The sequence below is a fragment of the Protopterus annectens genome, chromosome 1.part0, assembly GCF_019279795.1.
Source record: "Protopterus annectens isolate FY-2018-M chromosome 1.part0, PAN1.0, whole genome shotgun sequence".
NCBI classification, from domain to species: domain Eukaryota; kingdom Metazoa; phylum Chordata; order Ceratodontiformes; family Protopteridae; genus Protopterus; species Protopterus annectens.
This window is the reverse complement of record NC_056725.1, coordinates 1,732,451,877-1,732,469,868: the sequence shown is the minus strand read 5'-3', so window position 1 is coordinate 1,732,469,868 and position 17,992 is coordinate 1,732,451,877. Positions and strand designations below refer to the sequence as shown.

General features: G+C 38.5%; 1 protein-coding gene across 7 annotated transcripts in view; it reads right to left on the bottom strand.

Moving 5' to 3' along the window:
- Positions 1-219: 219 nt before the first annotated feature.
- SASH1 (SAM and SH3 domain containing 1) overlaps positions 220-17,992 on the bottom strand; it is a 1,700,050-nt gene continuing 1,682,277 nt past the window's right edge. For all 7 annotated transcript variants that reach the window (XM_044068900.1, XM_044068881.1, XM_044068872.1 and 4 more), the window contains one exon: positions 220-2,567. In XM_044068900.1, the coding sequence (XP_043924835.1) occupies positions 2,310-2,567 (258 nt within the window). In that variant the 3' untranslated portion in view covers positions 220-2,309. The remainder of the gene's footprint in view (positions 2,568-17,992) is intronic.

Here is a 17,992-nt window from a genome sequence, read left to right as displayed (position 1 = left end):
CAGGAAGTAAAACCTGTGGACCATGAATAAGCTGAATTATGTATTGTATGGCAATTGCCTAGGTTAGGATTCCTGCAACGAATGCAGAACATAAGCCAGTTTTGAATCAACATGTTTCTCTAATTTGCAGTTAGATGGCCTTAGGAAATAATGTTGTGGCGACATTCTGTGCTGCTCATCCTTTAAATTAGTCTCAGTTTACTGTCCCTTTTTTGATTAATTATTATATACCTTCAGAAAGCCAAGCCATTTTGTGTGATACCTCCCAAGTGCATGTCCAGAGAATCCTGTAGTAAATACTGCCTGTGGAGATTTGTTCAGTTATTGAAACTGGCAACATCAATACTTAGTGCAGTGATTTGTGGCCTCATTCCAAGTACGGTACATGGACAACAGCCCACTTATGGTGCTAAATGCTACTGTTGGAAAGCAAAAATTCCATATAAAATTTTTATTTAACATCTAAATGAACTTTCCACTTCAAAAATAAATGAAAAGAAATTTTAAATAAAACATTATTTATACTTTGAATAAAATAGGTGTATAGCAAGACATAGCTCTAAATCTCTTGCTTTAAAGCATCAGAACAAACTCAAAATAAATGACCAATACCTAAAATGAAGGATAATTTTAAAATATTGTACTGTTTATTAAGAATTTTGAAAGTTATGATTTAAAATACTGTGCCATTCATTAAGAATGTTGTAAAGATAAAATCAATTATGTAATTTTAATAACTGGCATTGTTGGTTGTCTGTAAATTCCATACTCGGCCACAGATTCATTCTTATAAATGTAGGGATGCTCCTGAAATTCAGAGGTAAGGGAAAGGCAAGGACCAAGTGATATTAATCTGGGAAGCATATGTGAAGGGCTATGCTATGCTATATTATGACTCATTTATGTCTTCCCTACTCTAAATCTTGACTTTTGTTTAGCTTTCTAGCACTGTCTCCCATCTCTTTATGCCAAATACAATGTCCTTCTGTGACCTGTGAGCCTATCTGAACAAATGGCTTATTTGACTGCTGCATATTTTTGGGTACTTTGCTCATTTTCAAAGCTAATGGGCAGCCACTGGGGCAGCACTCAATCCTTCCTGCACTGGTTAGTCTTGCACCTGGCAAATCACCACTTCTGAGACAAGACAGACATAAGCCAGAACCAAATGAGATGCAATGTTATTGTAAAATGTAAAGTGTTCACCTCAGTAAGGGTAGTGCTGTGGGGTCTGCCTTCTCTTCAGTCTTACAATCTTTTGCTGACTACTGTATACAGACAATACACTGCTTATTGGACCTGCTCTCTATATCTGAATGAATTTAAATATACTCAGGTCTGCCCAAAGCAGTGGGGGCTGTCCTGACTCTAAGAAGCAGAGGTACTGCCAGAAGGCATCTGCAAAGACTACATGCCCTCACTATTATCACTGCTAGAAAATCCAGTTTTCCAGTTCTGCCATGTGCTCTGAAGGTTTCCTTTAATTCTTCATGTATGACAGCACCTCTGCCCTGAGGTATGGCTAAACAAGCATTGTACTTGGACGCAATGCAATATACAAATTATTGCTGAAACATAAAAGACTGCCACAAAACAGTATGACTAAAAGTGAGATAAACTGAAGAAGCCAGCTACAGATGATATTTGGAAATATATATATACTCTAATGTGTACTTAATGCCATTTGTAACTGTCTATAAAGACTAGCCTAGTGAGAAGAAAAAAACTGTTTTCCTGGCCTTTATGTTACCTCAAGTTGTAATACGCTAAGATACATCAGAATAAGTTTATAGCATTAGTACTTTGTGCCATTTTAGCAGGCAGACAACTTTAATTAGCTCAAGTTTATTTGGAAACTGTAAATGCAGTCAATAACTTCCAAAATAGGCAGCTATATTACCATTATGTTAGCAAATACTACTTAGATAACATGTTAAAAGCTTACAGTAAGGCAAAAAGTTTAACTTCTAAACAGCAGCTTTAAAATGTATGGGTCTTTGCAAACAGAGACTGTAAGCACACGAGGCTTTATAGTCACAGAAATTGCTGACAATCAAGCAACTCAGTAGCCCCCTGACCTAGCTAAACTCTGTGTTGAGCATCATTTCTGCACTGAGCAAATGAGGAGATTAGTTGGCTCCACACACGAGTCGGCAACATAATACCCAAATTGCACCTCAGCTTGTAAATGCTTTCAAGTGGCTTCCCTTTTCTTATTCTTGAAGGGGAGGAGAGAACTCACTGATGAATACATTTATCGACCCCTGTTATAAAGTCAAGCTGGACACCAGCATTTAGCCATACTTGTGTTATAATTTTATGTTTTCAGGGTTCAGTAATTTTGCTGCTCCCACAAGCCAGTATATGTGCTTCTGGTCCTTTATGCCAGCCTCTTGAAGACAGTCTTCTGATAGGGAGGGCACTTTGTCTAAACTATCCACTCCTGCAGCTGTGAGTATGTCAACGTACATTGGAAGTCCAACAGAAATCAACCAGTCAGAAACAGAGCTGATATGTCCAGGAGATGTAGCTTTCTTGCAGATTTCTGTAAGGCCTCCACTTGGAATCTAGAACAGAACAAAATGTTGGCTCAATTGCATGTGAAATAGAATTTGCTAAAACAGAAAGTGCGGCAATAACAATGCTTACTTCCATCAAAAATTTATTTACCCTCCATATAATCCCACATCATATATAGCATAAGCAGGTGCCATCAATGCAAGCTTTAAGTCTTTTTAAATTGCAACTACTGGTTGATATGTTAAAAGAACAGTGCTGAAGTAATAACATAATCCAAGCATTCCCAACTTATCTAGCACTATGACACTTTTGCCCAAAATGCAATACTAGATGTTTTTTTTTCTTCTTGGATTTGACAAATATAGAGTTTCACACTCTACACTATATATACTTCAATCAGCAATGAAGAAAGAAAACCTTCCTTTGACTTTTCCCGGTTAGGGGTCGTCACAGTGGAACTCCGGTCCGCTAATAATTGGCAGTAGATTTTCACGGTGTCGAGGTGCCAGCTTGACGCCCAACCTTCAACGAAGGCACACCCATTCAAGCATGTCTTTCTAACACCACTCGACCGCGGGGAGGACATGCAGACTCCACAAAGAAGGTGCTCCAGCCAAGAATCGAACAGGACAACCTCTTGCTGTGAGGCCACAATGCTACCGCTGCACCACCGCGGCTGTCAGCAATGAATAAAGAAAACAATGACCAAAAAAAAAATATAATGTCTTTGGTTAATCAAAAGGTATTTATTCAGAAACATGATAATCCAGCTTATAACTGCTTTCCAAATAAAAGGATATTTTAAAGAGAGTTTTCAAACTTCAGAGGAATAGTCTGGAATAGGCCAGCTAATAAGGATGAGACAAAGAACACTGAAGAATACAGCACTGAGACCTTAATGTAGTGAGATCAGGAACAAAAAAAAAAATAAAAAAAGAAAGAAAAAGAAATTGAAAAAAAATGTAAAACAATGTGCTGGTTGTGCTGGTTACTCTTACTGCTGCTGTCTGGTTCTGCTTGGTTCTCCAGTCTGGGTATTGGCTGAGGTACCTTCTGTGTGAACATGAGGGGTTTTCCCAAAGACACATTTTAGATGAATTGTTGGTCTCCAAAGTGGGTGGCCACGGTGGTGCAGCAGTTAGCATTGCCACCTCACAGCAAGAGGTTCTCTGGTTCGATCCTCGGCTGGGGTGCCTTCTGTGCGGACTCTGCATGTCCTCCCTGTGGTCGCGTGGATTTCCTCCAGGTGATCCGATTTCCTCACACATCCCAAAGACATGTGGTAGGTGGACTGGACACTCTAAATTAGCCTTAGGTGTGAGTTTGTGCATGTGTGTGCCTTCTGTGGAAGGTTGGGCGCCGGGCTGGCAACTCAACACCGTAAAACTCCACTACCAAACATGAGCGGACAGGTGATCCACTGTGGCGACCCCTAACCGGGAAAAGCCGAAAGAAGAAAAAGAAGAAGTTGGTCCTCCAAAGTACCTTTAGGTGTGCATTCTATGTGTGAGGGAGCACCCATAGGTGTGCACGGTGAGTGTAAATACCCATAGTTGTAAGTACCCATAGTGGTGCATGCTATGGGTACTTAATCACACACACAGGTGTGTATGTTGTGTGTGATTAAGAACCCATAGTTGTGCATGCTGTGTGTGTGATTAATTACTCACAGGTGTGTATGCTGTGTGTGTGATTAAGTACTCACACAGGTGTGTATGCTATGTGTGTGTGACTAAATACCTATAGTTGTGCATGCTGTGTGTGCGTGATTAAGTACCCATAGGCGTGTATACTGTGTCTGTGATCAAGTACCCATAGGTGTGTGTGTGTGTGTGTGTGTGTGTGTGTGTGTCTGTGTGTGATTAAGTACCCATAGGTGTGCATGCTGTGTGTGTGCATGTGATTAAGTACCCATAGGTGTGCATGCTGTGTGTGTGCGTGTGATTAAGTACCCATAGGTGTATATGCTGTGTGTGTGATTAAGTACCCATAGCTGTATATGCTGTGCATGTGACTAAATATCAATAGGTGCGTAGTGTGTGTGTGTGTGTGATTAAGTACCCATAGGTGTGCATGCTGTGTGTGTGCATGTGATTAAGTACCCATAGTTGTGCATGCTGTGTGTGTGTGATTAAGTACCTATAGGTGTGTATGCTGTGCATGTGACTAAATATCAATAGGTGCGTAGTGTGTGTGTGTGTGTGTGTGTGTGTGTGTGTGTGTCTGTGTGTGTGTGTGATTAAGTACCCATAGGTGTGCATGCTGTGTGTGTGCGTGTGATTAAGTACCCATAGGTGTATATGCTGTGTGTGTGATTAAGTACCCATATTTGTGCATGCTGTGTGTGTGTGTGTGATTAAGTACCTATAGGTGTGTATGCTGTGCATGTGACTAAATATCAATAGGTGCGTAGTGTGTGTGTGTGTGTGTGTGTGTGTGTGTGTGTGTGTGTGTACATACATAATTCTTGTTCAGTGTAGCCCTGACTTTCTGTTGTAAGATTCATACTGTATGACAAGGTATGGCACATTCTTGTTACTGTGCCACTGTTCTTATCTCCAGGTCAGTATGATGCAGACTACCATATATAAAAAATATACACTCCTTATGGGATCAAGATCTTATGGCAGGGCAGTCCACATGCCCCTGAGTTCCCTATGGCTATGTTGTCTGGAGCTGTGTACTACTGGCATGGCCAGCCATTGATGGACAGTTATAAGATGTGGGGTCAGACCAAAAATGACAATCAAAATTATTCTCATGATTGCTGTTTCAATGTGATTAAAAGAATCTCTCCCAAACATGGATACTGGGATCTAGGCCTGGAGGCATTCTTCATCTGCAAATACTAATAGGTTCATAGGTGTGCACTATGATAATGACCATAAGAGCCTTTTTAGGCCTAGCCATGCTTCCCAAATCTTTGCCAAGTTCTGATACCCTTGATAAGTACAAAAAGGGTCTTGGGAGATGAACCATTTACAATTAGGGCTTGGGAGAGGAACCATTTACAGGCTGCCTGTGTCCATTAGAGACACTGGTGCCAAAACAGGGATGAATTTCCTGTTCCCCATCCAATTGTCCAAGTTGCACTTAATTTGGATTAGGAAGGAGCTCTGCTTCACATGGATGGGGAGCCTATTCCAGAGTAAGGGTAGTCTCTGGGATACATACCTGGGTCTCCAGCAGGTCCTAGTTGTATCACAGGCAATGTTTAAGTCTTTAGAACAGGTAATTCTGGTGCTGTTTGTTTTGAGGATATGCAGGAGATCCATCAGGTTAGGGTCCAACCATGTCTTGTATGCCAGGCAAAGGTCTCCCCTCAACAGCCTGTAGGAGCAGAATACAGAGATAGGGCTTTGATATGATCTGCATAGGACACGTTACTTACGCCTTGTATTCGTTCAGCGAGGAATTGTTGGATGAAGAATGCTGAAATACAATGGAACAATGACCTCCTTGGACCAAGATATTATAACTTTGTTTATAAATTGCACAACATAAATATGATTTCCTCACTACTTCAGACACGTAATGGTCAAAGGCTAGATTACTGTTTGTGTGTGTCCCCAAGTCCCTGACTAGTAGGTTGACTCTTAGTGGTGTGTTGTCAATATGAAACTTACCGGGGTGGATGACTTTCTGAAGGATACTATTATGCATTTCTTGGCATTTAGTTTTAGCCCATGGCTCTGATAAAAGTTATTTGTCTGTGTCAGCCCTTCCTGGAGAACATTAATGTTGGTGGGGGATTCTATGACTGCTCTTAATTTGGAGTTGTCTGCAAATTTTCATCATCCAGAGGCCCTTGACATTGGCTTTTACTTCACAGAAGTAAAATGACAAAAAGGAGTGGTCCCAGAACTGATCCCTGAGGGACAAAATAGTCTACACTCAGATTTAAACCCACACATACTCATGAAACATTCACATTGGCCTGATGCTTAACCATTTGAGCTAACAGCGAAGTAGCTCACATAAGCCAGTTTGGACTCAAAGCCCCCCCCCCCCCCAAAAAAAAAAATAATCAGAGTGAAGACTTTGTGTGGGCTCACCACCTGCAAGATAAGAGGGTTCAGGTGTAATGTCAGTTAAGAGTAGGCAGGAGTGGGTTGTAATGGACTACTAGATTCTGACAATGACGGCTGTGACATGGAATGTCAGCTCACTCCTGGGGGAGGAGCCACAGCTTTGTGCGGCAGCTTGAAAAGTACTAGCTAATTAAACAGCTGATCTTATCTCTGCAGAGCCTTGTTCTAAACTACACTTCTTAGGTGGAGAATGGTCCCTCTTATTTTGGAGTTAGCCCTCAGAAGACACTGCAGGTAGGTTTGGGATACTCAAGTCTCCCTGGCTTAGTACCGTGCCACTGATTTTATGTCAGTAAAAAGAAAAGGCACTGCAATCTGACTGTGACTTGAAGGAAGAAAAAAAAACTATTTTTGCACATGTACTTAACTGATTAACCTTTGGGAAAGCCACAACAATAATGCTTGGCACAGTACCATCTATTGTCTCACTGGAAGACTTCAATGCTCACATAAAGAATGATGGAAATACCTGGGGAGCATTGCACCGAGGAATATCCTACATGATTCGACCTTAAATAGGGAATTGTTACTGGATCCCTGCCATTCTAGTGTTACATCTAGGTAAAAAGGCAAGACTGCCCTTATACACTTAGTTAGTAGACATTCATGGCAAGGGATTGTTGGTCATATCATGTCTTGGTCCTCCTTGATTCTTCAGCAGTTTTTAACTCCATGGATCATAGACTACTAATCAAGCATTATCCATTCCACTGTGGTTTAACTCCCGTGGTATTCAACTGGTTTAACTCTCGGATCACATTCAGCGTTTAACTTTTGGTGCTTATTCTGCTGGGAGCTACGCAATGACATTGCTTAATCCTAGTTTCTCTGCCTTTCATAGTGCATATGTTGGCACTGAAAGAGGTCACATAAAAAGGCAGAGGTGTACATTATCACATGCTGACAATTAGCTAATCCCCTTCTTTCCAGTAGAAAGAGCCGGACCACATAACAGATTACATGGAAGTTGTTCTCCACTGAATGCATATTAGTTTATCTGATACTCATCTGAGTGAAGAACAAGTTGAATTTGCTGCCTGTCTGTTCTTCCCAGATTTCTTTCATTTCTCCCTATATTTTATGAGGAATATATATATATATATATATATATATATATATATATATATATATATATATATATATATATATACTTGTACCTCATGTCATACTCTGGAGGTTAGCACAGAGGATTAAGACTCTGAACTGTTAATGAGTTGTTTCCTGTAACCACAGGGTTTGTTTGTTTGTTCTTCTTTCGGCTTTTCCCGGTTAGGGGGTCGCCACAGTGGAACTCCGGTCTGCTAATGATTGGCAGTAGATTTTTTACAGGTGCCAGCTCTACACCCAAACTTCAACGAAGGCACGCCCATTCTACTCATGTCTTTTGAACACCACTCGACTGTGGGGAGGACATGCAGACTCCACAGAGAAGGCGCTCCAGCCGAGAATCGAATGGGAGAACCACTTTCGATTCTCGGCTGGAGTGCCTTCTGTGTGGAGTCTGCATGTAGAAGGTTTTATTCTTTCCACCTCCATTTGCCTACTGTGTGACTGTAAGTAAGTTACTTAGCTAGGCAGTACTTCCAAGGTCATCCCTGAAATGGGAAACTTGTGTGCAGTGGAATTAGCTGGATCATAGATTCACAGATGCATACTAGGCTAACAGCTGCTGGGGCCTTTATAAGCTTAGCCAAGCATCTGAATTGTATCCTGAAAATGTATTTACCTTAGAGGTTATTTTAAGGGGGTGTATGTTAACATCTGCATAAAAAAGGGTGAGAGACACTGATGTGATTCTTGACAATATGTTCAAACTTAAGTACCATTTGTCAGCTGATTTTCAATAACAGCAAACAAAGGATCATAAATCATGACAGACAAACTGGTAATTAGATAACCTGCCATGAGTTACTCCTCATTTGGTTTATTGCTATGTATGATTATATGGCTTATTACTATGTATTACTATGTCAATCATGAATTATGATTCTTTGTTTTCATTAAGTATAAATTTAGTTTTTTAAAGGTAAAGTTGTTATTGAAAAGCTGATCTGATAAAAGTCCGGTTGGTGGACAAAAATACCTATAAATAAAAGTTGAGTTATTCCAGTGACTAAGTCTGCTTGAGATGATTTCTTCAGTACTTTTAAAGGAGAAGAATTAACATATGAAGTTTTGGACTGTATTACTTTTGCTTACAATCTTAAGTTTAAAACATTTTTTTTTTCAAACAACAAGAAGTGAAGTTAGTCCTCTACCATAACACTCTGGGACAGCTCTCTCCTCACATCTCTGTTGTGGCTTTTATACTTGTTCATTCTGTGACTCACTTTTTGCGATACACTGAGTTCCTGGATAGGACATGGATTTACCAGACCAACTGACAATCTTTATCATTTTTAGGTTTCTTTTAGGAGAGACTGTTTACGCTAAATGGAGACTGACTGCTCTTATTTATTATCATTTTTTATTTGCTTATATTATGCAATGCTTTAACCATGCTGAGATTAAGTGTCAAAATCCTTTGCTCTTCTGTTTTCATATATTTTATGCATGGTGCTGTTTTCATTTACTTTATGCATGGTACCTAGGATCAGGTACTTTGTTAGTCATGGAATGTAATTAACAAACATGTTTTAAATGCATGGCTGATTATAAGTGTATTTGGTACCAGAACATCTTTGGCCAAAAGTCAGTAAACTAACTGGAGTTATATCCTGCATACCCTTATAGTTTGGATTGCAATCAAACTTGAGTAATCTTAAGAGCTTGAGAATTTAGGAATTAAGATAAATTAAAGGTTGGGATTTGAAGGCCATCTAAATCATCTTTTAAAAAATGCTGAATTATAATATGATTAATTTTAAGAACACTATCCTATATGAACTTTAATGTGTTAGGACCAGTTTTTAAATTATTAGTACTAATAAGAGCTGTTTTAGAATAGGATTCTCTTCTTATTCAGGAGAGGATATTAAAAAGATGGAGAGGGAGAACAGAAATGTTTTACTAAGAAAGTTAAGAGGATGAAAGACATGAATTATGAAGGAAAATTTAGGTCATGAAAATTATTCTCAATATGTTATAAATTTATAAGAGGTGACTTAATATGGGTAGATATATGTTTTGAAATAGAACATGCCATAAATATGCAATATAGAGAGAATTTTTCAACAAGAAATAATCAAGTAGTAAGATTAGACAATATGAAAACTAAATTGGAAAGAACTTTTTTCATTTCAGGGCAAGCTGTAAATGGAATTACATTACCAAAAAATAAACTAGACCAGTGGTATTTTGACAAGGTGTACTGTACCATATCTTCTTGAAGGAGGGCATATAGTAATCTCTTTTGAGGTCTTATGCCAACTTGTCATGAAACCTGAAATCATACATTTTGGACACTCATGTCAAGAAAAGGGCTGAGTAGCCAACTAATCATCACTTGGTTGGATCATATGTTCAAAGCTGCAGCAGGACAGCGCCATAAAACTCAAATGTGTAGCAAAGCTGTCTTGGAAATGCCTAGCAGATGCCTCTGTGCAGGTCAAGTTCAAAATCTACCTACAAAATATCTTCTTTTGTATATCAGAAGAGATCATGGATAGAATCCTGAATGGACTCTGCTAAACACCTCAGTTGTTGAAATAGTGGGAAGGAGCCATAGCTGGAAGGTGTTCATTGGTTACCATTGTGATGACCCAAGGACCTGCTAGTTGACATGAGTAGTAAGGGAAGCTGCTAAGTTAAAGAAGCATGGGCTCTCCAGATCTGACTGGTAGGTACTGACAGGCCTGGAAAAAAGCACCTGTTACATGAGCACTGCACTCCATTTTCACAAACACTGACAGCAAGGTGCATTCCACTTCTAGAGGGATCACGATCCATGGCTTCCATAAGACAGTCTACTGTGGGATGCTCAACAAAGAAACTCCATCTGACAAATGAGCTTCTGATTCAGAAGGACCAATGCAGATTCTATTACTGTAATGCAGCAGTGACTCAGCTACCTTTAACTGTACTGCTACTGGCCTGGTTAAGTGAGTTGCTGGTTTAGGCTACATCTGTTTTGTGAACTTGGAGAATGCATATGATTGAGTATCGCAGAATGTCTGGTGGAAGGTGATACAGGGGTACCAGAGTCTCTGCTGTGTGCCAGTCAGTCCCTGTAGCTGTGGATGAAAGTTGTGTCCACCTCCTTGGACTAAGCTAAATATATTCAAGGTAGGTTGTAGGAATGTGCCAAGGATGTACCTTGTTCACCTCACGTTAATGATTTTCACAGTGCAGCTGAAGGCTTGGGGATATAAGGGTTGCATTGCTATTGTTTTCAAATAATGATGTAATCTTGCCCTCAACTGTCTGCAATTTCTGTCATGTAGTAGAACAGTTCGTTGCTGAATGTGAAGAAGATGAGAGGATCATCAGCTCCTCCACATAACAAGTTCGGCATCTCTGCTGGAAAAGAGTAGATCTGGATCAGCCTCTGCAGGTGTGATGGAAGCAGCTGCTCCATCTGGTGGAGTCTAAGTGACTCATGGTCTTATTCACAAGTGAGGGGATGCGAGATCAGGAAACTGACTAAGTAGTTGGGTGTATTGGATTCTGATGGTGAAGAGCGATGGGAGGGATGAGTCTCAGGACAGAGACCTGCATTTAAGAGATCATTCTAGGTCTCCTTCTCATCTATGGTCATGAGCTTTGGGAAATGACTAAAAAGATGCAATCAAGAATACGGAGTGGAAGAAATGAGATTCCTGCACGTGGCTGCTGAGTGAAAAGCATGGTAACCTGTGAAGATCTTAAACCAGAGCTGCTGCATCTCTGGGTTGAGGTGAGCGAGTCGATCTGGTTTGGGAACATAGTGAGGACCCTGCATGCATCACACAGGAGGAAGACAAGGTATGGCCTATTGGGGAAAATGTTCAAAGACAGACCAGACCCAGGAGATGGACAAACACACACAGACACTCACACACTCACACACACTCCTGGGAATCTCACAGGATGAGCAGAGAACTGTAGCTAAAGACAGGCATGTCTGGTTTGTCCTGTCCTGCTTCCTGCTATGGCAACACTCACATGGAATGCATGGATGTTTCAAAGAGTGCAGTTACAGTTCAGCTCTGTTTCTGGACATCTCATGGGAACATTTAGGTTTTATTAGGGCAGAGGAACTGAGCACCAATTCATACATTTGTAGAACAAATGCCAAGGTGTGCTGGCTAATATGTTTCATTTGACTACTTCTGATGATGCAATATGAAACTTACTATGCCATTTTAGACATTTTATGCAGCATAGAATCAAACATGGTGAACTGACAGTGTTTACAACTGCATTGGAACTCCTTTCTAGTTGGAATGACTACATGTGGCTCAGTGTTTCCCACCAATATAAATGCAGGGTTCTTTTTGATACTTTACATGGTTCAGTTCAATTTAGCTGTAATCCTTCTAACAAATCTGTTCACCAGGTCGCAGCCACAGGAAAGGTCCTCCAAGCATTATAGTCAGTAATGTAATTTGTCTACAAGGAAGACCTTTGCTTTTATTGCAGTACTTTTTCTCCTCTATATACCTTGAAAATGACCTATCACACAGGTTAATGTGCCTGCCTTTCTAATCATTACCTGTCTCCTAGGAAGGGCTATATTCTGATAACTATTAATTAATTAATTAATGTATATGTGTATGTAGTTATGCATGTATGGAGGGAAGTATTTGTGTATTTATTAATTTTTTTTACATCTGTTTACTGGGATAGTCCAAGTGGGCATGGCAACTCTCTTTCAGCTGTAGCCGCAGAGAAAATCTTCAAAACGGATACAAATCAAACATTTACAAATCCTTTAGAACATTTAGAGATTTTTGCTGTAGCATTGTCGCCTCACAGTAAGATGCTGTCCGGTTCAATTCTCAGATAGAGCGTCTTCTGCGTGGAGACATGCGTGAATGGGCGTACCTTCGTTGAAGGTTGTGCGTCAGGCCTGGCAAGCCAGTACATAAAAATCAACTGCCAATCATTAGCGGACCGGAGTTCCGCTGTGGTGACCCCTAACCAGGAAAAGCCGAAAGACACAAACATAGAACAATGAATTACAAAGTGGGAAGTATCAACAGTACAATTATATACATACAACAGCTTCAGCAAAACATACTTGTAACATGGCTTCAACAGTACAGTTATATGTGTAAGCATGGCTTAACAGTAAGGTTATACATGTAAGCATGGCTTCAACAGTACAAATATGTAAAAATGGCTTCAACAGTACAATTACATATGTAAGCATGGCTTTAACAGTACAGTTATATATGTAAGCATGGCTTTAACAGTACAGTTATATATGTAAGCATGGCTTCAACAGTACAGTTATATATGTAAGCATGGCTTTAACAGTACAGTTATATATGTAAGCATGGCTTCACCAGTACAGTTATATATGTAAGCATGGCTTCAACAGTACAATTACATATGTAAGCATGGCTTTAACAGTACAGTTATATATGTAAGTATGGCTTAACAGTACAATCACATATGTAAGCATGGCTTTAACAGTAAAGTTATACATGTAAGCATGGCTTCAACAGTACAAATATGTAAAAATGGCTTCAACAGTACAATTACATATGTAAGCATGGCTTTAACAGTACAGTTATATATATGTTGAATGTATGTTTATTTGTTCTGATGAAGGCTAACTATTGTAAGCCGAAAAGCGCTTTAATCATGTTATTAAAAGGTTCACTCCAGGTTGGTCGTGTTTTTTTCGTGTTTTATCAGTTTGTTTCGTGGATTTTATTTTTTCTAAGTTTATGGCGTCCTACTCGACTTCACCTGTTGTTCCGAACCTGTCTGGACTACAATCAGCTGATACAGCAGATTCTAACGATAAAACTGTAAGACTACAACTTCCAGCTATGGAAAATGAGAGTTTTTCACTGCTCATGTCTAAGATTGAATCATTGTGTGCACGTTTGGATCAAGTTGACTCGAATCAAAAGTTAAAGACTTTATGGCTACCAAAACTTCTTGTTTAAATGTTCCGTTTGTTGACGGTTCTAATTTGACGATTAACCAGCTAAATAGACAGCCAGGTTGCGATCCAGAGGACTACACCATGAGGGGCACTAATGATGACAGCACTCCGCCACCAGGTCAAAGGTCACCGAGAGCTACGTTGAACATTGCTAGACCGGAGGACTCGACTATACAGTCGCAACCTAGTACCATTAACCGACAGACTGTCGTATTCGTTAATTCACCACCATTTACCTCTTCAGGACAGCGTATTACTAACACTACTTTAACAAGTAACTCGCCAACAATGTCTTTTTTAATTAAAGACACTTTTGTATTCGGAAGGGATACAGCAGGCCATGTTACATCTACCAGTAACGGAGACCGACCAGTTCAAGACAAAAATGTAACACCAGATATAGTAAGTAACCTTAAATCTCTTGACAATTATTTGTTTAAGTTAAAAAAGACACAACTTGAAATCGCTTACTTTAAGGAATGTTTGAAAGTTAAAGTAATACCGAAAGGGCTGCGTAGGACCCAATATCCTACGGGCCTTGTGAATGACTCTCCTTTTTATAAAGAACTGGTTCAACTATTTGATCGGCAGGGAACCGAACTGCTTAACCTAATGACCAAACATTACTCTATTTTGGTGAATGAATTGACTGACACTATTTTAGTTCTGGATAAAATGGTAACCAGTGATCCTGAGTTTAAAAGATATAAGTATGACTATTCTAGGTCAATGACAAGTACTGATAAACACTTGTGCAAGCTTCAGGCAAATAAGAGCAGGAAACTCGAAAGAGACATTAAAGCATATAACGAAGACACAGCATACCCTGTGCCTTCCCCAGCACAGTCTTGGCAACGTTTTAGTTCTAAAAATACCAGTCATAAAGCTGGTTCTATGACTGAGTCCAGTAACCGAAGGGCATCAGACTCTGCGGACATTATTGTTGATAACTCTGGACTTGATGACAATTACCCTAACGACGATACAGAATTTCCACCTTTAAGAAGAAGTGAAAGGCTTGAGAACAATTCTAGAGCCAATTATAATTCTAATATAAGAACTAATAACATCAAAACTGTTACTTCTTCTAATAATGGACTATACCAAGATTATAATGGGGCTAGACCTAAACAACAAAGACCTGCTCATAATTTTAACACTAGGTCTAAAAATTTTTAATTGAGGAGGAACTCGGTGAAAATGACATCTTGATTAACACTGAGCCCTCCTCCGTTAATATACTAGATTTATCTGTTAATAGTATTGACAATAACTATGAAGGTACTGTTTTGGAAGGTATAGAAGATGTTTCAGGACCTTATAGGCCTATAATTTTGTATGACCATAATAAGGACTTTAAAGTATATAATTTTTCCTCTTGCCCATTACCGCAAGACTTGGTTGAATTATTATCTAAAGGTCAAGCATATGTTCCTTATACAAAAATTGACCTTACCTCTACTATCCTCGATCTTAAACTTTATACGAGAAAGTTGAACTTCCACTCTTGTTTGGTGACACTATTAGTTTAGGAACTTCATGTTTTCACATACCTAGTACATTTAATCCACCCCTACACCCTGCTATTCAAATGTTTGAATCTGTCTGTGAATTGGACTTTAGATATTTGGCTAAAGAAAAAACTTATGATATAGTTAGTTCTAAAGAATTTGATTTAATCAAATGTGTCCATTCACAGAAGATCCGACTATGTAAGCCGGATAAAGGAGGTGGTATTGTAGTGTTTGACATCGATGATTATAATTCTCGGATAAGAACCTTATTAGAAAAAGAATCATATTCATTAAGTTCTAGATCAGAAGTGAATAAAGCTTATAATTTAGTGAAATCATGTATTAATGATTTGTTCATAGAGGGGCGCATAGAACAAAATGTCTTGAATTATATGACCACTTCTTTCCCTATCTACCCGAGTTTCTTTGGGATCCCACAAATCCACAAAGACTTACATGATCCACCTATGAGACCACTGGTAGATGGAAGAGGATCACCTTTATATGTTTGTGCTAAAGTTATAGACTTCTTCTTACAAAAAGTAGTAGCAGGTGAGAAACAAATCTGTAAAGACTCATGGTCTTTTTTGAAACATATTAACACTCTTGATTTTGATGCTAATTGCAATTTTTTGACCATCGATGTTAAAGATTTGTACACCTGCATTCCCCACACCATTGCTACCGAATGGGTAGCACTTATGATGCACAAACATAATGTTCCAAAATCAGACATTTCTTTGATCTCGGAACGTCTAGAACTAGTTCTTTCAAGTAATTTCTTTATATCTGACAAATCATTTTATGTACAGAAAGTAGGTGTTGCTATGGGTTCTCCGTGTGGGGCAAGTGTGGCAAATTTAGTGATGGCCTTTTGGGAAATAGATTTTGTTTTCAACTTAAAGTTATATTTGGATACGGTAGTTTTTTATACTAGATACCTTGACGACATCTTTATCCTGATAAAGGGTAATAATCAGACAGCAGCACTCTTGGTTGATACATTCAACACCTCTACCGAGTTTTTGAGATTTACCTATATCTTTGATAATTTTTCAATTTCATATTTAGATATACTTTTATCAAAAAATATTGAACTGAATAGTTACTCAGCGAGAATTTTTCGTAAAGCTACGTATTCGAACACCTTCCTTCACTTCTCAAGTTGTCATCCTTTATATCAAAAGAAAGCGGTCATAAAAGGGCAATTAGTAAGAGCAGCCCGGATAGTTACTCTCGATTCTGAATTTGAGGAAGAATGTCAATTCCTAAAAGAAGCATTTATTAAAAGAGAGTACCCGTTGGAGCTCTTAGAAGAAATTATAGCCGAGGTGAAATCAAAGAGAGAAAATAATATTTTTGAACCTTTATTGGCTATTAAAATCCCTTGTACCAACAATATGACCAATGACAACTTGAGTAATAAAGAGTGTGAAGGGCAACAACTTGTAATTAGTAATAATAATATTAACAGGAATAATAGCTTTATTACAACTTATGTTAAACTAAGTTCTTCCTGTATTAACATTCTAAAAAAGAATTGGAACTTATTTAGAACCAATTTGAACTTATTAGATAAAATTGGGCATACACCTAATGTCACCTTTAAACGTGGTCGTAATTTAAAGGATAGGTTAAAGTTTCAATATAGCTCGGTGAGTAGGTTGACTGGTATGACCAAATGTGAAGCATGTAACATGTGTAAGCATATTTATGTAAATAACTCCTTCACGATAGATGATGCCAAATATAAACTGCGTAATAAATACAACTGTAATTCTAGAGGAATAGTTTATTTGGCCAAATGTATTTGTTGTCCTGCCTTCTATGTGGGAAAAACTGAGCATAGGCTTAGAGATAGAATATACGAACATATCTACGCCATTAACCACAAGAAGACAGACAATGCACTGGCCAAACATATTAATTCCTATATTGACCATTCATTTAAATTTATGGTTATTGATAATATAGAACATAATCTTAGAGGTGGTCCTTTCCCTCTAAAACTATTAGAATTGGAACTAAAATGGCAAGTGAAATTAGATGCAGGAAGATTCCCTGGCCTTAATGATGCTCTCTCAATTGGTGTCCTTTTGAAACTTAAAAGTTTGGAGAGAGAACTTTCATATATATACTTATATATAAATACCTTCATATATATACATATACATAAAGTTTTGTGTTAGGGTCAACCTAATTCATTCTTATTTTATTTAATTCATTTTAATTGAAGGTATTTAATAATTTATTTCTTTATGTGAATGGCGGATGTTTGTTTTTTTGAGTTCAACTTAGGAAAAATTATCCACGTGCACTTTAAATGTCAATTTTTAACTTCAGTATTTAATTGTTTAATTATGTAATAATTATCAGATTTTTGCGCCTTTTTTACCTTAAAAGGATGTTGAATGTATGTTTATTTGTTCTGATGAAGGCTAACTATTGTAAGCTGAAAAGCGCTTTAATCGTGTTATTAAAAGGTTCACTCCAGGTTGGTCGTGTTTTTTTCGTGTTTTATCAGTACAGTTATATATGTAAGCATGGCTTCAACAGTACAGTTATATATGTAAGCATGGCTTTAATAGTACAGTTATATATGTAAGCATGGCTTCAACAGTACAGTTATATATGTAAACATGGCTTCAACAGTACAATTACATATGTAAGCATAGCTTCAACAGTAAAGTTATATATGTAAGCATCGCTTCAACAGTACAAATTACATATTTAAGCATGGCTTCAACAGTAACGGGTTCTTATTACGGTATCGAAAGATAACGTAAACGAACGCTCAGAACTTTGAAACGTCCGCATTTCAAAGATCG